General features: G+C 46.5%; 1 protein-coding gene across 3 annotated transcripts in view; it reads left to right on the forward strand.

The window, feature by feature from the left end:
• The first annotated feature begins 1,231 nt into the window (after positions 1-1,231).
• Positions 1,232-24,779, forward strand: part of LOC115084011 (NXPE family member 3-like) — a 55,168-nt gene continuing 31,620 nt past the window's right edge. For 2 of the 3 annotated variants that reach the window (XM_029588260.1, XM_029588262.1), the window contains exons 1-3: positions 1,232-1,518; positions 12,029-12,122; positions 23,031-23,251. In XM_029588260.1, coding sequence (XP_029444120.1) covers positions 23,159-23,251 — 93 coding nt within the window. In that variant the 5' untranslated portion in view covers positions 1,232-1,518; positions 12,029-12,122; positions 23,031-23,158. Of the gene's footprint in view, positions 1,519-12,028; positions 12,123-14,203; positions 14,267-23,030; positions 23,252-24,779 lie in introns of those variants that run through there. The other variant, XM_029588261.1, reaches the window with a different exon arrangement.

Genomic DNA, 24,779 nt, shown 5'->3' on the forward strand with positions numbered 1-24,779 from the left:
TCCAGGAACCAGCATTTCAGTTATTTTTAAAACTGCCACTTTTCACTTCATACCTTTTTCAGGATTATTTACATTGAATTTGACTCTTATACTCACAAGCGTTTACTAGGGAATTCCTAATAAATCAGTGTGTTTCACAGAAGTTAGGCCTGTCTGTGTAGCCATCAGAATCACAGTGTGTCTGTCTGTATTTCCCTCCCCTTCTCTCTCTCCCAAAAGCAGCAAATCTGACACTGTCTTTTTTTCACAGGGAATTCTTCAGCTACATCATGCGAGAATAGTTCCACCCCCGAATTACAACTCTAATTACCAAGAATCTACAGAGGAACCTATTGGTTTCTCTGTAGATTCTTGTAGAGATTAAGATTTTTTTTTAAGAACCCAAACATTTACTTATGCGATCAATTCATAAAATTCGCTGTGATGTGACTGATTTATGTATTCGTACAATAACCTGCTCACTTGCAAGCTCACTGTAGATGTGCAGTAACCATGCTGTTGCTGTGACAACATTCCTCTAGCTCTGACTTTTTTCTCTCCTTCAGGGGAAATGGAACTCGTTTTAAGAGCTTCATTCAAAAGTTTCAATGTGAACGTGAAGAAATTCAAAAGAGATTAACCCAAATCCCATGCTGAAAAAGATCTCAAAATTCACCCAAATCACTGCAGAGCACAGCATATATTCTTTGAGAAATCCCCATCTTTCAAATTCAGTGAAAATCTCTTCAAAACACTCCCACAACACTTATTTACTTAAGAAAAGAACAATGTTTTAATCTCAAAATAAGGACTCAATTGTCTCCTTAAGCACCTCCTCAGATGTGCACAACTACAATCTGGCTTGTTTTTAAAAAGTATCCAGCTATTCTGAGCCTCTGAAACCCACTCTCCCAAACGGGATAAATAACTTCTTTCTAAGTGAATTTTAAGTTCAAACTCTCACTGTAGTCAGGTTACCAAATGCCCCTTTCATGACCACAACCTTCAAATCACAGAGATTTTATTTTTTAAAAGAGATACTTTCGGGATCGATTTTGCCAAAGTTCACCTAGAGCTCCCAAAATTTGTAGCATGCTTCTTTGACCTCCCTCCACCTAAACTGTCAAGATTTAGGATTTTTAAAGGGTTTACTTTACATTTTATTACACGTTTAAGTTTGGTCATGTGATCTGGCTGATCCGGGGACTTGCTGATGTCACCAATGACCTCAGCAGCCCAGCCTGCACCTCTTCACAACACAGCGGAGTGGGAGGGGAGGGGGGCTCTCTTCTAGCCTACTGATGCCTTCCAGAGGAGAGGGAGATTGGGAGCATCAGCCTCAGCTGAATCAGCTGATTGCTCAGGTCTCTCTCAAAAAATACAAACCCCCCCCCGAAAAAAACCTGTGGCCATGCTTCCAGGCTCTCCAGGACAACAGAGAAAAGAAAAAAAACTTGAGCCAGACACTGCAGACCTCCGGAGATCAATTCATATTCCCCTGCTTTCCAGTATCAGGGCACAGGAACTCCTCTCAAGCAGGTAAACAAACCACTTTCTTTTATTATAACAAAACTCGAGCTAATTCTCTCAAGATTTCAATCTCCAGCACAGCAGCATAGCTTTAAAATAGCACCAAGGTCAGGCAAACCACATATTTTCTACCCTATTTACTCTAGTATCACATTTTGGTTTCCTTTTTTTTAAGTGTGTGAGACACTTAAAATTGAGAGTAACAGAGATTTTGGCACACGTATAAGTGAATCGATGTCTAAGGCATTCATCATTCAGTAAGTCCTAAACATGCTTTTCTTCCATTGTCTCTAGCCTGCTAGGAGTGGGTGGTGGAACCCAATTTATTAGCTGTGTCACTTGGAAATTAATGACCTGAAATCAGGTGTTATCCCTTATAGAGATACTTGCATTTTGCTTCATGTTTGTCAGATGGGTGCTGACACCTCCACTTGTACTACATTTTGGGATTCAAATAATTAAAATCATTTTTGCTGTAGATCAGCAATGCGCTATCATTTAGAAAAATTAGGCGCATCAAGTTTTCACATGGTGTGGCTTCTATATCATAAGCCATTTGACATGAGACTCAAGGATCTAAAAGTTTATACCCTGGGGGAGGGGCATATAATACAGACTTTTACATACCTGAAAGGCAGGCCTTTGTCAATGGAATGTAAGTTTTAGAACAGGCAAAGCAGGACCAAAGTCAGAAAACATCTTTTCATGTAAAGGATGGAGGGTATACGGAATACAGTATCAGTGGAGGTAATAAAAAAAAAAAATGCCACCGGAATTCAAAAAAGCATAAGATAAAACACAAAGAATCCCTGGGATGATAATGAAACTCTGAATTAACAGGCACGGAGTGGCAGTTACAATGCTGAAAAATCTTGCTGGACTGGGTGGGCCATTTTGGGCTGTCTCTGCTGTTATTAACTGTGTTAAGCAGTTATCCCAAAATGGTCATCATTCTTTATACTGTATGTGAAATAAACACAGAAATAGAACAGTATTAATGTAGTCTGGGTTGTTAATTCATACAGAGGTTGAATAGGGCTCTTCAAAATAGTTTATTTTCAATCAAAATCTCTTTATTTAAAAGAACAAACCAAAAGGAGTAATGCATGGCCATATGGGTTATAGGGAAGCTGCAAAGTAAAATCCTTCTACCGTGGGAGTTTTTTAAAAAAATAGTGGGGTAGATTTTTTTAAAAAGCGCGATCGCGTACTTTTGTTTGCGCAGCAGGCGCAAACAAAAGTACGCTGGATTTTATAAGATACGCGCATAGCTGCGCATATCCTCTAAAATCCTGGATCGGCGCGCGCAAGGCTGCCGAGCCGCGCAGCCTGCCTCTGTTCCCTCCGAGGCCGCTCCGAAATCGGAGCGGCCTCGGAGGGAACTTCCTTTCGCCTTCCCCTCCCTTCCTCTACCTAACTCACCCCCCCGGCCCTATCTAAACCCCCCCTTACCTTTGTCCCTAGATTTACGCCTGCGAGAAGCAGACTTAAATCTACGCGCGCCAGCGGACTGCTGGTGTGCCGTCTTCCGACCCAGGGGCTGGTCCGGAGGCCTGGACCACGCCCCCGGGCCGCCGCCACGCCCCCGGTCCCGCCCCGAAACGTAGCGTCATCCGGTCCCGCCCACGACACGCCCCCTTCGAAAAACCCTGGGACCTACGCGCGTCCCGGGGCTCTGCGCGTGCCGGCGGCCTATAGAAAATAGGCGCGCCGGCGCGCAAGGCCCTGCTTGCGTAAATCCAGGCGGATTTACGAGAGCGGGGCTTTTAAAATCCGCCCGAGTATTTGTTATGTAGTCTGCATTTTACTGGTGTGGTTTCCTTGTTTTTTGCCTGCTTAAACATACACGTGTCACCAAACAGTTTATATTCTTTGCTGTACAGCATCAGATTAAAATTATTTCAGCACATGAAAATATTTAATACATAGAACTCTTCCCCTATAATCCTTCATTTTATATCTCCTCTGCTGCTTTTTGTGGTTTACATTTTGACATGTAGAATACTTCCCTGCAAGCAGAGCAAATGTTTGTCTGTGCTCTGAACATAAGAACATGGCATGCTGGGTCAAACCAAGGGTCCATCAAGCCCAGCATTCTGTTTCCAACAGTGGCCAATCCAGGCCATATAAACCTGGCCAGTACCCAAAAACTAAGTCTATTCCATGTTACTGTTGCTAGTAACAGCAGTGGCTATTTTCTAAGTCAACTTAATTAATAGTAGGTAATGGACTTCTCCTCCAAGAACTTATCCAATCCTTTTTTAAACACAGCTATACTAACTGCACTAATCACATCCTCTGGCAACAAATTCCAGAGTTTAATTGTGTGTTGAGTAAAAAGGAACTTTCTCTGATTAGTTTTAAATGTGCCACATGCTAACTTCATGGAGTGCCCCCTAGCTTTTCTATTATCCGAAAGAGTAAATAATCGATTCACATCTACCCATTCTAGACCTCTCATTATTTACAGTGTTAAATTAAAGCAATATTTTACTGAGGCAAAAAGTATCTTCTAATAACTTAAATAAGCCAAACTGAGGTTTTTGTATAAGGTTCTCATAGGGGATTGAATGTTTAGCACATCTGGCCCAGTGAATCTTTTCAAGGTTTCACAGTTTAATTTTACATTTGAAAAACCCATAACAGATGAAACCAGGACTTCAAGTCACTCTCAGCCACCCTTTTTCAAATCACTTTCGCAAATAAACACAATACACCTTGATATGGGAATCAACAGGCCGCAGCTTTATTTAAACAATTATTAAAAACCAGCCTGAGCCCCGATTACACCACAAGATGGTTATCCACCACAATCCAGCAAGACAACATATCCACAGGCCACCTGGCCTACATCTTTCCAGGCAGCACTATGCCACCTAACCAGACGGGTATTGTCCCTACCAGTTCAATGGTCAAACTGGCTACCCGGTCCGGCCCACAACACATTAATGAGGCTCGGGCAACCGGGATAGGAAAACCTATCCCATACCCCCCCAAAGATGTGGCTGAAGAACCCTGCAAGAACACACATTCCAAGGCCTCCTGAATGGCACTGAGAAACAAGTCCCTGCCAATAAATGACAAGTGAACATCAGGTTGAAAAAGACCCGCCTCAGCATCCCAGGATCGATCGTGTTTACTATGACAACCCCCCATTACTCTCAGCCAAGAGCCAATCTGTTAATTAGCTCTGGCTCGACAACGCCCCCAAATGCGCTGTTCCATTTCTGCAGGCTTACATTTGGAATAATGTCTGACCAAAAGATAATCATGCCTGGCAACCATATCATCAAATGGCAAGGTCCTTCCGTACCCTACTAACGAACTGGCAGCCGGACATTTTCCCCTATTTATTTCCCCCTAAGTGCACCATGACAATGTCAGGATGTCTTCTGCAGCTCAGCCAAAACTGAACATGTGGCAACAATTCACTCCAGCGCATTCCTAGTCATCCCAACCAATGCATTGTAACGCCATAAACTGCCAAACCAAGATGTGGACCATAAGGCCACTGACAAGCATGTCTGAAGGCCCATACCACAAAAGAGTGCCCTATGATCCATACCTGATGATCACTGGTAGTCTGATTTAAGGAGAAAAGAAAATATAATTAGTGCTTCTCCCCCACATCAGGTAGGATGTACATCTGGAAAGCTGCATGCTTCCATCTCCCGTTCCATTGAATCACATCACCTGCTAGACTTGACCCTGCAGCTGACATAGCAGCCCCGATCCAAAAGGAATGTGTCCCAAAATAGGAGCGCTCCAAACCCACTTGAGTGAGAACCGCTTTGAGCATCATTTCAAACTGATACTTAGTTAAAGGCCGAAGGTCATTATGCACCAGAAATGGACGTCCCCCAGCAGGACATTTGGAAAGATAAATGTTCCACATTGGCTACTGGACAAGCGCGCAGACCCCTAACAGCTCTCAAAATGAGCTCCACTCCTTTGCCTGCCTGATCCATCTTGGATCTGGATATAATCACTCTAACGGCATCCCTCAAAATCTGCACCTGATTAAACTGTAAGCCAGTATGTTCAGTCCCTTTTTCAGCCCTAGTGACCAATTCATCTATCCGAAAGGCCCCAATGAATGCTAAAACAAATGCCACCCGAAATGGCTTACCTCAAAAGAAGAGGAACAAACAGCAGCAGCAGTTGTGTCCCACAATTCTAGCAATATAGCATGGGTAATAGAGTGCCTGCTGTCTTGCAGGGATTCCCATGGAGCTAGACCAACCTGCCAATAACCTCCATTCCAAAAAGCGCCCCATAGGATATCCCCAGTCATGAGCTCTCATGAAAAAAGAGAACCCAGCTAACTGGCACATCCCTGCAACTTTAGATCCCCCCGCTTTACGAGCCTCCTCAATGTATTGTAATAGCAATACGTCCAATACAGTTCCCCAAGACCAGCCCCAGAAAAAGGAAGTCCACCCCTTCACCGCTCCACTCAAATACCCTGCCCAAGTCGAAGGAGCTAAGGATGCTCGCAACAATTGCCATGCTTCAGGGAACCAAACCTCCAAAGGGAACTTGGAATGGGGGCCCCACATGAATCCACCGTCGAGGCAAGCTTCCGGAATATTGCCCACTTGAAACGAGAAAGAGAATCAGCAATATTGTTACATACACCTGGAACATGTTTTGCCCAAGCAGTGACATTCAACAACATACAGCGTAGAACAAATTCTCACATCAGTTCCGACACTAGTATGCACTTAGCTGACCTTTTGTTAATAACCTCTACCACCCCCATATTATCACACCAAAATACCACCCTACGGTTCCTCAGCCAGGTTCCCCATAGGTGCAATGCAACCACAATCGGAAAAAATTCCAGAAAAGCAATATTCCTAGTAACCCCTGTATGTATCCATTCCTCCTGCCATGTGGACACACACCAAGCCTCCTGGAAATAAACCCCAAATCCTTTGCCTCCCGAAGCATCTGAAAACAATTCTACGAGGGAAGTCAGTAAGTAAGTCACAAACATACATGGGATTAATATTCATGAAATTTATTTAAATGCAAACGATGAATTATTCACTGTGAAATATACAGAATATAGTCGCAAACAGTTTTTCTGGAAAAACCAACTACTTTTCAACGTAATCGCCGCAAACATTTATACATTTGTCCCAGCGTTTGAAAAGTCCGTCAAAACCTTCTGCGTAAAAGTCTTTTGGCTGGCATCGTAACCAGCGCTTCACCTCTTGTTCCACTTCTTCATCGCTGGTGAAATGTTTACCACCGAGATGGTTTTTCAGTTTGCCAAACAAGTGAAAATCGCTGGGTGCCAAATCCAGACTGTATGGTGGATGTTCAAGAACTTCCCAGTGCAGGTTCGCAATTGTCTGACGAGTTTCATTCGAAGTGTGTGGTCTGGCATTATCGTGAAAAATCAGCACTCCTCTTTTTTCGAGATCTGGGCATTTTCTACGAATAGCTCCTTTAAGCTTTAATAGAGTAGCACAGTAGGAAGCCGAATTAACAGATTCACCACGCTTCTGAAAACTGGTTAAGAGTATCCCATCTCGGTCCCAAAACACAGTCAACATCACCTTTCCTGCAGAAGGCACAAGCTTGAACTTTCTCGTTGCTGGTGATAGTGGATGCTTTCACTGCATGGAATCGCGTTTCGCTTCTGGTTGATAGTGGTGCACCCATGACTCGTCACCAGTAACAATACGTGCCATCATTGATTTCACCTTCGTTTACATAACGGCAGAGGTTTTCCAAACAGACACCCATCCGGTTGTTCTTATTGTCTTCGGTCAGCTGTTTGGGAAGCCATCTTGCACAGTCTTTGCGAAAGTTCAATGCATCGTGCACTAAGGAATATGCTAATCCGTGAGAACACCCAATTTCTTTGGCAACTTCGTCAATTGTTACCCTCCGGTTAGCGCGAACCATCTCTTCAACCTGCTTCACAGTTCCCTCTGTCGCAATCTCTACAGGTCGACCAGGTCTGGTTTCATCATTCACGTTGGCACGTCCTTGTGCAAATTTATCGGTCCAGTTATAAATTGCTTTATGCGAGAGACATTTCTCTCCATATACTGGATACATTTCTTTATGAATGTCTTTTTCCACTAAGCTCTTAGCCCATAAAAATCGGACAACAGCACGTTGTTCTTCGACCATACAATCTGTCAACATGGCAGCCATTTTCCTTGTGTATACAGCCTCTGTGCATGCACAGTTTAAATAACTATTTATGTACATAAGCACTTCTAAGGTGCTGCCATCCATGGAATATGACAACATTACAGATATATGTTTTATTACCTTAGTAGAGAGATTTGTGACTTACTTACTGACTTACCCTCGTATATCCTGATGACACCAATTCCTTCTGCCACACATAAACACCATTAAACTGTTCCAAAATACCTGCCATATATCCAAGTCTTCTCGCAATCGTTTAGTCATTCTAATATGGTGATTAGCCTTTTGCACACCCGCCATAGCGATGGACAGTCTCCTCCAAACACTTTTCCCATTGGTATAACCTTGTATGCAAAGTTTAGACTGCCCACCAAGGACTGCATTTGTTGCAGGGTCAACTTTTTGCTAAAGCGAGCACCCACCACCAATTCTCTCAATTTGTCCACTTTATTTTAGGGCAAACGAGACACCATGCCTATTGAGTCCAATTCAATCCCCAAGAAAATCAAGCAACTACATGGCCCCTCAGACTTTCCCTCCGTGATGGGTATCCCAAAATCTTCAGCCACTCTCAGAAAACATCTCATAATATCTAGACACGTACTGGAATCCTTAGTCCCAACAAATAAAAAAATCATCCAAATAATGAATAATGTTAGGTTCCCCTGACATTTGCTCAGACACCCAATGCACAAAGGAACTAAACATTTCAAAATAGGCACAAGAAATGGAACAACCCATGGGCAAATATTTATTTATCAAAATAGAACTTACCTTGAAAACGAAATCCCAGTAAAGGAAACTGTCTGCTTTCAGACTCGATATCATGTGGAGAGGCCCCCTCTCCACATTTAACCACTAGCCGAACAGCTGAATCAAAAGAGGTATAGGACACTGCACACAATTCGTTAACTCCCAACCAGAAAAGACAAATCATGAATAAGCCTAAACTTACCCGGCTCTTTCTTGGGAACCACTGCTTTCGGTGACAAAAACATTTTTTCAAAAAGAGGCTCTTCAAAGGATCCCACAACTCTCCTCTTTTTCAGTTCAGTGTCCAATTTATTTTTCATGATACCCCGCAACCAGACAACCAACCTACTGTTTTTGAAAAAAGACTGCTCCACAGTGCCTGCAAACAGAATTCTAAAACCAAACAAAAACCCCTCCCACAAAAACCTGGCCTCCTCCATTTTAGGATAAACCTGCAACCATGGCTCCATTGCACCCAGAATTATGTGAGAATTCCGCATTGCATCATTTCCCTGAATTTCTGGTCGCTACCCTACCCCCACTCCCAGCTATGTTCCGCTTTCTACATTTACTGGCCGGATGACCAGCTCCACAATTGGAGCATAAATGCTTGAATTTACAATCCAGGAAGTTGCATGTGGATCGGTTGAAATGCCAACACACATCGGCAACCCCGGATCCGGATTTGGCCGCAATGCTAGGTGCAGCTGCTGCCCGAAATGGCTGACTACTAGCTCCACCACTTGCAATCATGGCCTGCTCCACCACTCAGCACTGTTGGAGAGGCTTTGTTAGTCATTTGAGTGAGCCATAGGCCCATGTCCTGAGTTCCCCAGGACATAAATTTGTTGTCCTCCATTTTGTCCCAGAAATGCTCATCATAGTTGAGCCAGACCCAACCTTCATAATCCTTAAGGCTGCCAAAATAGCATCCACATAAGCTAACATTGGCCCATACTGTGAAGAATCATGATGTCCGAACTTGTTGCGATACCATCATTTGACTGCTCCACTGAACCTCCAGGCAGTGGCCCCAGCTGCCTCCTTCGCGCAGCGCCAACCTGTGAAGAAGAAACAGCCGACACAGACGCAGGAACAAAAGCAGCAGTACCGCTAAAAGGCATCCCCCAGGCCTGAAATCCTGTAGCACCCGGAAAACCCCTGGATGACATGCCCAGTCCCCCAAACCAATCACCACACCCCATAATTGGCATATGACCCACCAAAACTCCATATCTGTGAAGAACACCCAGGAAAACCCCAATTCACCTCCCCACGAGAGACTTGACCAGGTCCCACCCAAGGGGGAACTCCCCAGACCCAGGTGTTATGCCTGCACCAGGCATAATCCCCCCTCCGGACCAACCCATGCCTTGCCTGCTAACTGCGGATCCTCCCATGTCCCAGTCCAACCACTGTGAAACAACAATGCTTCAGAACCATGCAAGCCGTCAAACCCCACACTTGGCCACACACCTGACCCATCATCCCTCCATCACACTCCACTTGTGCTCTCCAACCCCCTGGCCCTGCTCTGATGCACAGTGCACCCCGTAGCCAACTACATCCAGCCAGCCTCAGTGTGCTGAGGCTCATCACAGCTGGGAGCAATTTCCCCACCAACAAACCTACTCCCAGCGACAGGGTCAATTATAGCCCTGCCCTCTCCCTGGCTAGACGCAGAGTGCGATAGCACACCTCCTCTGCAGCCTGTCCCGGGCCCAACGACTGATGCCATGGGGGGCTTCTATATTCAAAGCCGCACTCCCCCGAAACCACAAGGTTCCGAAACCACAAGGTTCCTCTGCCCCCTCGAAAATTAGCCAAACTCAGGGCTGGAGGAGCATTTGTGCTGCCCACACTCACCACAGCCAACAGCCCCGGACACGCACTGACATCGGGCACAACACGAGGGGGAGGCCCCGTCAGCAGCGCACTGCCACCGGCCGCCCCCCCAACCAAACATCCCTGGCACCAATCCACTGGGCCCACTTCCTCCCTCCTCTTTAAAGTCATGGTCGATAACTGCGACCTCTATTCCCGACACCATGCCCGTTTTAATAATACCGACCTGCCGCCTCCACAACAAAGATGCTGCTCGCCGCCAAGCCCCGAAGCAGGTGGATTCCACCTAGCTCCACTGGGCGATGCTATCTTGGCACTCATCTCGGTCTCTGCCCAGTGGGGTGCCAGCATTCTTCAAATTGCCACCACACCGAAACTCCCCCACAAACCCCCTCCCTGTCTTAAAGAACTTGTTTCCAGTTCAAACCCAACTCCTTCTACAACCAATCTGCTGTGATCTTCGGCTGATTCATTTCAACAACAATACTCCACTGTTGACTCAATCACAAATTGACTCAGCCTCTAGCTTGCTAATCACCCATATGTGAGGACTAGCATCCTGCTTGTCCTGGGATAAAGCAAAATTGCTTACCTTGTAACAGGTGTTATCCCAGGACAGCAGGATGTAGTCCTCACGAAACCCACCCGCCACCCCGCGGAGTTGGGTCCGATACGTTTTATTATTTTATTTTTGATAAAGCTTATTGCTACATACGAGACTGGAGTGAGACCCCTGTGGCAGAGAATATCATGGCATGCCGGGCATGCTCAGTAGCCTCAGGCAGCCAGTCAAAAGTTTATAGAAACTTTGACAGAAGTTTTTTCCGCGTTCGGGCTCCGTCAGTGACATCACCCATATGTGAGGACTAGCATCCTGCTTGTCCTGGGATAATACAGTCTCGGAAAAAGAAGCCCAAGGGGCCAGACATAGATAGACTAAAGGCAAAATGGGACAGACACCTTCAAAAAATGTAGCACTATATTTATGGTGCAAGAAGGAAACAATGTCTAAAAAGAAAATAAAACTTTCTAGATGAGGAGCAAGGAATCTAATTATTCTGCACGCTGCATCGGTTTAGTAAAAATAGAATTGCAGTATTTGAGCTGTTTCACTACTATATGTCATGAACCTTGCTGCTGGTGTAAGTGGCAACTGCAACATCAGCAAGAGGCTTACTACATGGCTGCTTTTATGGTCTCTTCTTCTTTCTTTAATGTGCTTTCATTATGGAGTTCAGTACATCATTTAAAATAGAAACCATGTTTGAGTCTGATAGTGCTGACTTTTATTTAAAATGTCTAGATACACTTGTTCTCATCCAAGTGCAAAAATGATATTTTTGACAGCCTATTATACATGTTTTTTTTTAAAGGGCTGTGGCATTTAGTCAAGTGAATTATAGCACAGCAAATTCTCTCAAAGAGACTCCATCTAGGAGCGCAAACTTTCTAGTTGCTCCATTTTGCTAAAAATATGAATGTATTTTCTTGCTAGTTTCTGACTCTGTCTCAACAGAAATAGTTTTGTCTCATGGCAGTGAAAAACCGTGCAACGTGCTGATTGCAGTTTGTACCTCTTGTGAAACTGGTTCCTATTAAAGAAAAAAAAAAAAAACCTACCAAAGGATCATTAAAACAAGAGAGACTTAGCTAATGAAGACTGCATTTTATAACCTGCGTTTACAAAAGGGTTCTTAAACAATGCGACAAATGATTGTGATTCACCTTGTCTTCTTGTTCCTTGCAGCTGCAGCCCACACACTCATCCTCCTCCGGCTGGGAGTCAAACCTTCATTTGGACTGAGGTTTTCTTGCTGAGAAAAATACTGTTCAAACTACTGGTACAGTCCTTATACTTTCTATGAGTCTTTGCAGCTTGTGTTCTAATCTGTGATTCACAGATGTTTGTACATCTGTGAATCACATTTTAAATAAATTCATTCTATACTAATTTATCGTATGCAGGGTTGTGTTGGGTTTTGTGGAAGAAGGAAAAACTTTTTTTTAAAGATTTTTTTTTTTGAGGCACAGTTCGCTACAGTGAGCATATCCATTGTCGAGGCTTTGTACAGATGGTTTTTTAAGGTACACAGGGGCGGCTGTGGCCACTGAGAGAGCTGAATGTCAGGCAGTCGGAGAGAGCAGGTTACCAATGCCTGCGCTCACCATCTTGTGACAGCTTTAAGGGGGGGAGTGGGAGGAGCAGCAGGCATTTGTACCCCCACCTTTTTTACGACCCCCCCCTCCCCCATAGGCTCTCTAAGGAGGGGTGGAAGAAGTGAGTTAAGGGGTATGTGCCGGTTAGCAGTGCATCTAGAGTGCACTTTCCCACTTGTGGTTATTTTTTGCTGATGATCTTTGGTGTCAGGTCAACATTACAATAATTCCATTCTTATGTAGGGGGGTAGCACAGCTTATAAAGAATCTATTTTTTTTCCCCCTTGGGACAGTACAGCTGCTCAAACCTTTCATTACTGTCACCAGGATCCTAGGAGCAGCAGTTATGATCAGTAAGGATGTGGCATTGTTTCTCTGCTTCTTTTCAGTTAAGATTGATTGTAAGGTCTGAGCCATGAGCTGAAGATGCACCTTTCTTATTTATTTAGTTTTTTTTCTGTATCACCTTGTCGGCCCAGTCAGGTTGTCCAAAGCGGTGTACAATAAAAAAAAAAAATTGCGGCATTAAAATCTACTACCATATCACCCCTCCCCCACCTGCACCCAAATAAAATTATTACAATAACTCATATCACAACTCTATTAGCCTTTTGCCTTTGGACAGCTTGCATAGTATGGGGGATAAATACCCTGCCATCCAGATCGCTTGCACATATGAAAACACAACCACGGACAAAGCAAGAAGATTAAAGCTCCAAGAAAAGTCAAAGATGGGGTTGTGCATCTCATTGTTGTGAATCCATGCACATTTCTTTTAATCTCTGGAGAAAAATCTCCTCTCCTGCTGTTGGACCTCCAGGATCTCCTCTTCTTCCTCCACCTCACACTCCTCAAATCCCACTTCCACTTACCTCCATCCTGGCTGGACCTTTAATGTGGTCCTCGAGTTCAAAAGTATGCCCATCCCTGGCTTAGTGGGTAGAATGAATACGCATAAGAAGCTTTTCAGCCACCTGAAAGTGCATGCGTATATTTACACCATCTCTACTTTTAGCCACATTATAAAAGGCATTCTTTGGGGCATTTCAGAAGCCCAGCAGGTAACCGCACATACATTTTTAAAAAATATTCACACATAGGTAGACTGTTAGCATATGCATGTAGAGCCGTTATTTAACACCAGGTAAATGTACACAGGAACTTTTAGCCAAGACAATCTCCAAACCCAAGCTATGTGGCTACCCTGTTCTTGAAAACCGGCTGGGTTTACGTGAGCTGAAAAGCAGCCATAGAAAATGTGCCCCTTAAGGCTGGCTTGCTCCTCATTTAGGCGAGGAGCCCACCCTGCTCTTTTCTGTTGCAGACTTTGGCATGTATATTAGCAGGAAGCACTTTCAACTTTGCAGTGTCCATATTTGCACAACACTCCTGCTCATGCTTGGGCACAGGAGTACAGCCCATGCCACCAGCTCGTAGTGATAGAGGGGAGAGGCAGGGTAACTGATGGGATTGGCCACAAGCATTCTGCTAAGGTGAACTGCAGGTCCAGTATTCCCCCAGCCCCCTCCATCCCACCCCAAACTCTAGTGGGCAACTCTAGTTCCCTGAACATACCCAGATCAGTCCAGACTCCTGGGGTTTTGCCTCCCTTCCAGCAGATGGAGACAGAGGGAGTTTTGCTGACGCTGGCATATAACCTGGTGTGCCACCTGCAGTCACTCAGTATTTCTCTGTCTCCAGCAGATGGTGGCAGTGTAAAATCTGCAGTCTGAGACTAAGAAAGAAAGAAGAAGAAGAGAAAATGGTTGAAGGAATACCTCCCAGAAGATTAGTAGGTCCTGGTGGGGCCATCCCTTCTTGTTGTGAGGTGGGTGAGTAGGGGGTTGGAAATCCTTTTTGACTCTGTCCCTTTTACCGTTGGGGAGTGGACATCTGGTGGGGCCAGTTCCCAAACCCCCCCCAGGACGACAACCGGAGCCTGCTGTTGAGTTTCAGCCAGCTGTTCAGCTTCTTCAGGGAAAGTGTTCTTTACAGTTTTAAATGTAAAAAGAAAACCCGAAAAGTTAGAGAGTTGTTTTATTTTCCTTCCCGTTGTGGTGTTCGGTTCACGCAGTGGGGTAAACTGCAGGCAGCTTGGTGAGGGAGTTGATTTTATCGTCCTCTCAGCAGTGATGCAGGTGCATGGCGGGAGCCATGCCATGAAGCAGCCGCTATTCAGCGTGCAGGAAGGTGTGCACACAGCTCTTTGTGACCAGTCTCAGCAGCAGTGCAGGCATATGACAGGAGCCATGCCACGTGGCAGCCACTGTTCAGCATGCAGGGAGGCGCGCACACGGCTGTCTGTGACAGGCCTTTGTTCCCACTGCCTCTCTGGGGGAGAGGGCAGCTCAGGAATGCCGGGCAGAGCGTTGGGGAAGCATTGGGCCACCGCAGGGTCCACGGGTAAGGCAGATGCAGCAGCCGGCCCCCTTCCTTTTGCACCTAGCAAGAGTGGCCATTTTGTCCTTTTTTGCAGCAGTAACTTAGGCTGCGATGGGAGTGGAAGCCCTTCCCCCACCACTTTTCCTTAGCTGTTAGAAGACCCACGGAGGTACGGGGGGCTTGGGAACCTCTGTCTGGGGAGGATGAGGACCTCCTGGAGGAGGATCCTGATGATCCAGCCAAATTTTCTCCTGATTTTGTGCTCCTGCTATGTAGGGCATATCTTGCCGGGAAGGCAGTGGGATGCCTCCGGTCCGTGCACGAGGGACCATAGGATCAGCATCGGCTCAAACGCCCCAGGTCAACACGGGCTAGTGGGGCTACCAGGGTTTGGTGAATCCTGAATCAGCCCAAACCTTTGGAGAATGCAAGCGAGCCTTTGGGAGAGTCGGAGGTAGGGGAGCCTCTGGGGGAGGATCTTCCAGGGCTAGATTCGTCACAGACTGTCAAGGCTTTGTTGTGACAGGAAGCTGGAGGTCCATCTCAAGCAGATACTTGGTGTCCTCTCTAGGCATTCGGGCTGCGATGTGCAGCAGTTTTATGCTTCAGGCTGGTCTATGCTGGGTTCAGCAGTTACAGTCTGATAAGACGCTATCAGCGTCAGACGCCAATGAGACCAAGTGGCTGGGAGCCATGGTGCCTACTGGGAGGATGCTTTGTATGACCTTATCAGAACCTCCTCCAGGCCTATGATGTTTGTGGTCTCAGCCCAACAGCTTCTTTGATTGAGGAACTGGCCAGCTTGACGTTGATCCAAATTGCAGTTTGGAGCATTACCTTTTTAAAGGGAAAACGTTTTTGGGCAAAGGACTTGGAGGAGCTTGTGAAGCTTTTGGCCGAGAACAAAGGATGCAGGTTGCCGGAGGAACAAGCCAAAGAGTAGCAAAGAGACCTTTTCCGTGTGTCCTTGCTTTAGGGATCATCGATGTATTCGGCAGAACTGGACTTCAGGAAGGGCCCAGAGCCAGAGTGTTTGGAGGGCAGCAATCCTGATACCAGTCCTTTCGAGGTTGAAAGCCAGCCAGGGATGGTTCTGGTCTTGGACCATCCGGATCAAAATCCACTAAATGAAGCGAGGCAGACCCAGTCCTCGGTGCCGGTTATAGGGGGGGGTCAGTTGATTATTTTCTTCGGGGAGTGGGCCAAGATCGCATTGGATCAGTGGGTCCTCCATGTGATGAAACAAGGCTACGCTTTAGAGTCGGCTCACCCGCTGAAAGATTTGTTCATGGTCTTTTCTTGCACGTACGAAAGGCAGATGGTTCGGGAGTCCATTGACCCATCTACGGATGCTGGCAGCCATCGTTCCCATCCCCATTGGGATAGAGACCCTACGTTCGGTGATTGCGGCAGTGCGTAAAGGGGAGTTTTTTGGCTTCTTTGGACTTAGCCGAAGCTTACTTGCACATAGCAGTTCAACCGGACCATCCAAAGGTTTTTGAGGTTCATGATTCTTTCGGTTTGACGATGGCCCTGCGAATCTTTACCAAGGAGATGGATCTGGTGGCAGCTGCTCTTAGGAAGAAGGGCATCTTAGTGCACCCATATCTGAATGAATGGCTTCTCCAGGCGAACTCAGAGGAGCTGTGTAGGCAGTAGCGGTGGTGTTACCACACTTATGGTCCCTGGGCTGGATTATGAATCTGGCAAAGACTCACCTAGCCGCTTCTCAGATATTGGAGTTTCTGCAGGTGCGTTTCTATACCTGGGTCTTGGGACTACTTGCTCCATGGCTTCCACGTTGAAATTGGTTCCATGTGCATCTGCTCATATGAGACCCCTACAGAGCACACTGTTTTTCCAGTGGGATCCTTTATCAGAACAGTGTCATTTGCCGTTGCCGCTTACGGAAGTAGCCAGGACTAGTCTCAAGATGTTCCCATGGAAGTTCCGAACTGGATGGTGGTCACAACCAATGCCAGCCTGTCTGGATGGGGTGGCGGTGTGTCAGACTCAATTGGCGCAGGGCTGGTGGACACTGGAGGAGGTGTCAAAGTCTATCAATTGGTTGAAGACGAGGGAGGTGCGCCTTGCGTTGAATGCCTTTATTCCTCCTTTGCATAGACAGCCGGTGAGGAATTTGTCAAACAGAGCATCCACAGTGGGTTACATCAACTGGCAGGAGGAGCCAATAGCCTGGCAATGGCTCGGGAGACCCAAGAATTGATTCACTGGGTGGAGCTGAATTTGGAGGCGTTGGCTACTTCTCACATAGCTAGGATCAACAATATTCAAGCAGATTTTCTTAGTCGTCGTCAACTAGATCCCGGGGAGTGGGAGTTGTCGGAAGAAGCAATGTGGCTTATCTGTCGCAAGTGAGGCGACCCCAGTATGGACCTGATGGCAGTTCAAGCAAAGGCCAAAGCTCCGTGGCTCTTCAGTCACAGAAGAGATCATGGAACAGAGGAGGTCGATGCATTAGTATTCCCATGGCAGACAGGATTTTTCCTGTATGTCTTTCCGCTGTGGCCCACTAGTGGGCAAGGTTCTCCGGAGAATAGAAATTCAGCCGGGGGAAGTGATTCGAGTGGCCACAACGTCCCTGGTTTGCAGATTTTGATCAATCTCGCGGTATATGGGCCACTGCGGCTCATTCATCTGCCCAACCTATTGTGCCAGGGACCCATATTTTCAGACCCTACTCGAGCGTCAATCGTGAAGGGGTTGACTTTTAATTACTTCAGAGGTCAAGTGGTGGCATTGGGATGCCCTAGGGGCAAGGTCCAGGGAGTGGCCTTAGCTGCTCATCCTGATGTGGTACATTTTTTTCCGAGGAGCAAAGCATTTGCAACATCAGGTGTGGAAGTTGTGCTTTCCCTGGAGTCAGAGGGTTGTGCTCAGCTTTGTTTGAGCCGATTTGAAGGGCAACTGTGAAGGATCTTACCTTGAAGGTCTTTTTCTTGGTGGCATTTTGTTCCGCTTGGAGAATTTTTGAACTGCAATATATCATGCTGAAATCCTACAGTCCCTTCTTTTCTTCCAAAAGTGGTATCGTCTTTTCATCAGTCAGTGGATCTCCCAGCTTTTCCGACATTGGATGCAAAGGCACCTCTTGCGAGAGAGTTGCAGCTTGTGGATGTGAAACCAATGTTGCTGCGTTTATCTGAGTGCCACAAATAGTTTTTGTCTGTCTGATCATCTCCTTGTTTTATGCAGTGGCACGAATGAAAGGACATAAGACTTTAAAGTTAGGTTCGGCATATTTATGTCAGGGTCCCTGAGGGATTGAGAGCTCACTCTAATTGGTTACAGGTGGCAACCTGGGCCGAATGTCAGCAAGTGTCACCGCAAGAGATTTGCAGGGCGACTACTTGAATGTCTTTGCACACTTTCTCCAGACATTATAAGAACATAAGAAATTGCCATGCTGGGTCAGACCAAGGGTCCATCAAGCCCAGCATCCTGTTTCCAACAGAGGCCAAACCAGGCCACAAGAACCTGGCAAGTACCCAAACACTAAGAAGATCCCATGCTACTGATGCAATTAATAGCAGTGGCTATTCCCTAAGTAAACTTGATTAATAGCAGTTAATGGACTTCTCCTCCAAGAACTTCTCCAAACCTTTTTGAACCCAGCTACACTAACTGCACTAACCACATCCTCTGGCAACAAATTCCAGAGCTTAATTGTGCGTTGAGTGAAAAAGAATTTTCTCCAATTAGTCTTAAATGTGCTACTTGCTAACTTCATGGAATGCCCCCTAGTCCATTATCCATTTGGGGTAAAAAAATTGGAAAGCCCGCTTGATCTGTTACTGTAAATAGTCTGAAGAATGGCACAGGTTTAGTTTGTTTTCTCCTATTTTAATGGTTGAAGGGGATCGTCCCTGTTATGTGGTTCCACATTCTACTGCTCTTCAGGGAGACATGTTATAGGGGATGTGTTGGTTTATATTTGGTGGCATCTTGGCTTGGGTACAGGTCAATACTGAGGGACTGCAGGTGGCACAGCAGGTTATATACCAGTGTCAGCAAAACTTTCTCTGTCTCCATCTGCTAGAAGAGAGGCAAAACCCCAGGCATCTGGACTGATCTGTGGTACTACAGGAACGAAAATTAGCAGGTAAGAACCAATTTTCCTATCCTGGTGGAAGTGGTGGCTAGCAGTGTGTGTAGGTTGCTCTACCCCTCCATCGGGGAAGGTACGACAGGATCCAAGGGGATCAGCTGCAGGAGATTGTATTGGTTTTATTTTTAATTTAATTTCAATGTAGCATCCTGAGGACGTGAGAGATTTCCCTGCTTCAGGAAGACAAGGGTTCTAGGTGGGTTTCCAAATTGTTACGCATTTTCTCCCACTATTGAGAGAGAATGTACAATTTGGGGGGGTGGGGGTGGAGAAGTGGAGCTCTTCTGTTAAGTCAATACCACCCAGCAATTTTTGAGTCTTTAGATTCCTTTTTATACTACAACAACAGCCTTGAGTCGATGTGGTCTCCCATTTCCTCTGGAGTTGTTCTGAGGTGATGCTGCTCTTCAGTAGTAATGCACCAAATAGATTAGGGCTCTTTTAACTTGGAGAAGAGACAATAGAGGGGATATGGAACAGGTAAACAGGGAATGGTTATTTACCTTTTCAAGCAACACTAGGACTAGGGGACACACTGCCATATAACTGGTAGGTGGCAGATTTAAACATCATAGTAAGTAGGGGTTTTTTTCACTCTGCATTATAAAGCTCTGAAATCTGTTGCCAGAGGATATGGAGTTCAAGATAGGGTTTGGGCAAGTTCCTGAAGGAAAAGTCCATAAACATTTATCAGCCAGGCAGATTTGGGAAGTCCATCACTTATCCCAGGGAATGAAATAGATCATTTATTTGGGATGAGCTGAGTACTTGTGACCTGGACTGGCCACTGTCGGAGGCAGGATGCTGGGCTTGATGAATCCAGCATGGCAATTACTTTCTTATGTTATATACCCCCACCCCCCCCCCCCTTGTTCTATGTGGCACTCAAGATGACATCTACTGGCGTCTCCATGCGAGCTCTGGGGACTTCAGAGCCTTTGCAGTGGGAGTAGTTTGAAAGCACCCCATGCCTCACTCCAATCCCGCCGGGCTCTTCCCCCACCTGCAGTGCGCTGCTGCTGTGAATTGCCCTCAGGACTACCACTGATTCTTCTTTTACTGTGGCAGGCTTTGACTGCAGTCATAGAAGACTGCCAGTGACAATAGTCTCTCCTCAAAGGGACGGCTGCTGCCCACCAGCGCCTGGGACGAGAACCCCAAACTTCCTCCTTCTCATTATAGCTTATTTAGGGGAAGATGCTAGGACTGGGAAGAGGGGATAGAACTGCCCTGTCATAAAAGGTGACCTTAGGGGGTCCCTGAAAGGGATGGCTGATTTACAGGAAAAAGCCAGGACAGGTGTACACCCCCCACTCACCACCTCTGCTCTTATCTCCTCAGGGAAGACCTGAGCAGGGAGAAAACAATGGCAGCAGCAGGTTTTTTCTATTGCTGAGACTTTTTGGACGAAACACAGAAAGACACGCTGGCAGGGCTGCTTTTTTTTTTTTTTCTCTTCCGCCTCCGCCCCCTTCGTACTGATCCTCGCAGGCTGGCTTCTGTCAGCACGGGGTCTCAGATGACTCTGTCAGAGCACTCGGGGAGACTGATTCCTCCTTAAGGCTGACACTTTGGGCTGTGGCTCAGGGAAAGCTAACCTGACACTCCCAGCTTAAAGTCTTTCCCCTACTCCCTTCTCCACCTCCTCAGATTTCAGAGTTTTGCGCCCATGGGCATGATTGAAGAGTGAGAGGGTGCACTTGGGAGCTCAGAACACAGTGGGAAGTCTTTTTTACCCTCCACCACTCCCGGAGTGCCCTAGCAGCACCCCTGTGACCTCTGTTGCTGGAGCAGGCTCCTCCTGGCTACAGTGGCACTCTCTTTTGGGGCTGGGTATTTGGCACTTTCAAAATTCGGCGCCTTAGATAATTGCCCATGCCTAAAAACGGGCCTGCCTCTCTCCTAGGTCCTCTGGGGATCCCCTCCCTCAGCAAGGAGGGCGCTGAGTCTTCACTGAGGCTGCCCCACTTCGTCTGAACTGAGAGCGGCAGCGTGACTCGCTCTCGGCAATTTCTCCACAGAAAAAGCATGGGCTGCTAGTACAGCCCTGACGTCATTTCCGGCCCCCTCCTCCCTCCTAAGTTGAGAGGAAGCCGGAAGCGGTTTCACAATGGTCTGACAGACCTGCCTACAAAGCAGCTCTTTCTTCTTCCCAGGGCCTGGCTCAGCGCAACAACTTTTTTTTTTTTTTTTTTTTTTCCCCCTAATGATGAATGGCCGGTAACAGGTAGCTTCCCCCTACCTCATCCTGTTTGTGCTCCTCATTCTGCCTATTCCTTCTTTTGGGTCCTCTTGCAGGCCACATCGGGATGCTGGCACCGGAGCACCCACCGCAAAAATGCAGCCAGGATCCGAGTGTGCTCTGAGGCGCTCTAGGCAGACTTCGAATCACGTAACCTGCTGCTGCTCTGGTTCTTCTTTCTGCTCCTACTTTTCCTGCTTGATTGAGCATCTGCAAGTCTCCCACAGCCCCTGCTTTCCCAATAAGGCAAGAGTTCATATCAATTCTCACTTAAATTGTGTTTTGTTTTTTTTTTTTTTTTTTTCAATGAATCATTGGGTACCTTGAACAAATTCCGTTACTCGTTTTTAATCACCCTGTCTCCAGGCATGGTCTGCTGTAAACCTTCCCAGAATGATGTTTGTCTGAGCTGCTGTTATTAATCTCTGGTGGGGGATATCCCACTGCTTCCCCAGGTACTCAGCCACTCCCTCTGCAATGGGGCTAAGTAAAATGGGCTCTGCTTTTATGGTGCTCATGTAAAAAAAGCTCTGGTATTATGTCAGTGTATCCCAAGTATCAAGCGCATTCCCAGAGGAGACCAGGGGTCTGAGTCAGCAGCAGGGTAAGGATGGAGGCTGCATCAAGCAGTGCAGCCCCCACCATGCCAGCTGCCCCAGGCAGGGTTTTCGCCCAACACAATGTTCACTCCCTGTGTGCTGAACCCGAGGGTGCAGGTTGTGGCCGGGATTTGGTATATTTCCAGAGGATATCGAGGGTGTCGGCGTGCTGATGTGTCTGGGGGAAACAGGAATGAGGGCTGTTTGGACCAGCAAAAGTGTATCAGGCAAGGGCTCTTTGTATCCAGCCTTAAATCTAAGGACACACCCAAGGCTGGTCAGTCCAACTGGAGCTACCAGGAGTGTGGACCACCTCTGCCCAGCAGACTGGTTGCTACTGAAGTGGTCTGAGATGAGGTAGTCTTGTGGCTAATCCTGAAATCCTGTGTTCTGGGGTTGCAGGTTTTTAAAGCCTTTGGTTCCTGACATCAGGTTTGAATAAACTATGACTTCAAGAGAGCAGTTTTGTATATTTGAGATGTGATTTTTAAAAACAAGATGAAGCAAAAACACTCTTTTTGGCCTTGACGTTGTTCTCATTTTTCTGCCCAGTTGCCCATAATTGTTTTTATACCTAATTTGTACCTTCCCCTGCTTATCTGAGTATGTGGCCCTTGTTCTAAGTCCTGCATAATGCTGGCCAGTTGGGCTACTAAACCATCTTTTGCTGTTGGGAATCAAAATTTGGTGAGCCCCCTGAATAAGCCAGGTGAGGAAAAAGCTTAATATGCTAGCAGAGTAAAAATCCATATAAACTGCTGTTAATTAATAAGCAATAGTAGCTTAATGTTTGGGTACTTGCCAGGTACATGTGATTTGGATTGGCCACTGTTGGAGACAGGATGCTGGGCTTGATGGACCCTTGGTCTGACCCAGTAAGGCATGTTCTTATGTTCTGCCTTCATGATCACTTCTCAGCCTTTTAGCTAAGATCCAAGAGTAGGGTTTGAGCCATGAGCTGCATGCAGTCCCTTCTTGGCTTTTTTGGCTGTAAGATGGGCGTTAACGTACTCCCCCTGACTTCCACTGGCGCTATGGTTACATTCTAACCATTGCCAAAGCAGAAGAACTAAACCTGCTTAAAAAAAAAAAAAAAATCCTAGCCTTTTGTTTTAGATTGTAAACTTCCATGGTGTAAAAAGAACCATGAGCTAAGAACTGAAGTGGTTGAATAGTAATTATCTGTGCTACAGTGATTAAATGTTACATAAACGCCTGTAAATGTATTTTATGTGTACAGAACAAAGATCAGCGAAGTCCAGTTTCCTGGGAATGCGTTCTTCCATCTTGAGGAGCCATGACGTTGGTCTTTATCCTGGCAACGGGCAGCCTGCAAGCTGGCATGGCTAAGAATGCATTGAACGGATAATGTGCTCCCGCTTCTGCCCATACCCATTTTGCTTTTTGATCCTGGTGGTGCTGGCTGTCTTGGTGCTAGTGCATAACATTCATCAAATTGAGGTGAGTTCCTGGCTTCTGAGTTTTAAGCATGCATTGGTCTCTGAAGGAAGTCTTACCAACTCACAGGCTCTCCCTCTTCTGCAACTCCCCACAGTACTATACTGAAGACTTTTGCCTAAAAGCCCCACTAGAATGATAAGCGTGTCGTGTGTGGCTGAGTGTATGGTACAATCTGTTGGTTATGGGAAGATTTTCTTTTTTCCACCTTTACTTCTAGTGCTTCATTTGATATATTTAATAAGTAAAATGTTTTTATTGTTATCATAGGCTTCTCATCAGGTGATGATGGTTGCTTTGTCTTTCTTTTAATTTCCTATTTTATTGACTATTTTATGTTTCATTTATGGATATGCAGAGCTTGAGACCCACTTAGAATTGAAGATAAGGCAGAATATATATATTTTAAATAAATAAATAAATTGCTTTCCCTGTGCGTACCCGGATCAGTCCAGATTACTGGGTTTTGCCTCCCTTCCAGCAGATGGAGACAGAGAAAAACTTGTAAGGCACCCCCTCTTAACCTGGTGTGCCACCTGCAGCTCTTCAGTATTTTTCAGGCTCCAGCAGATGGAGGTGGTGCAAAACCTGCGGTCTGCACTTTTAGTTAAGGTGTAGGCTTACCTTAAAAAAAAAAAAGCAAGTGAGGATAGTTTAACAGTGCTTTAGTGTCAGCATAAAGTTCTTTAAAAAAAAATAAGAAAGAAAAGGAATCTGCAGATCAAGAGATAGCAAACGCTCAGCTTCCCAGGGGGTTGGCAGGTCTCAGGGAGACTATCCCCCCTGGTAGCAGGCAGTTTTGGAGCTGGGGTTGGTGATCCCATGTGGCTCCCATACGGTAAGGCTTCAGGGATGATACTGGTGGTCCGATCCCTCCTCCTTCAGTCCCGGTCATCTATGAAGAAAAAGACGCATTAAAAAAATAGCCTTCTTTTGTGGACTCAGCTTTTCACCAGGGCTAAGTGCAGCGTTGCCCATGGGAGTGCTCGGCTGGCGAGGCACACGCTATCGGCGGCAGCTGCGAGGCTCGTGCTATTTTTTCTTCTTCTTGGCGTGTCAAACCCCCCCCCCCCCCCCGTGATGCCTCGTCCTTCATGTTGTATGGCCTGCGGGGAGTCCGATGCTCGGCTCTCCCGCACACGCCTATGTCTCAGGTGCCTTCCCAGCGAGGAAGGCACGTCAGTCTTGCTGCCAGTGTCTAGGAAGAGGCAGGCTGATCGGGGCAGTCAGGCTGATCCATTCCTGCTGAGCATGGGAACTGCGGCCATCTTGGAAACTTTTGCCGCGGCAGAAGTTAGAGCCTTAGGGGGAGGGGAGCTCCCTCCTGCGCTTTCTCCAACCCCCGGAAGTCCAGGGGTACCCGCAGGACCGGCCGAAGGAGGAATTGGGAGGTGACCACGATAATCTCCCGCGGGGGGGGGGGGGGGGCACGGTTGCAAAGGACTTTTCGCTAGATTTTGTCCTACTTATGCACAAGGCGTTTATGGCCACGCAAGCTCAACAAAGAAGGACGGCGGTGCAGGAACGGCCT

This window comes from Rhinatrema bivittatum, chromosome 2 (assembly GCF_901001135.1).
Source record: "Rhinatrema bivittatum chromosome 2, aRhiBiv1.1, whole genome shotgun sequence".
Taxonomy (NCBI): Eukaryota; Metazoa; Chordata; class Amphibia; order Gymnophiona; family Rhinatrematidae; genus Rhinatrema; species Rhinatrema bivittatum.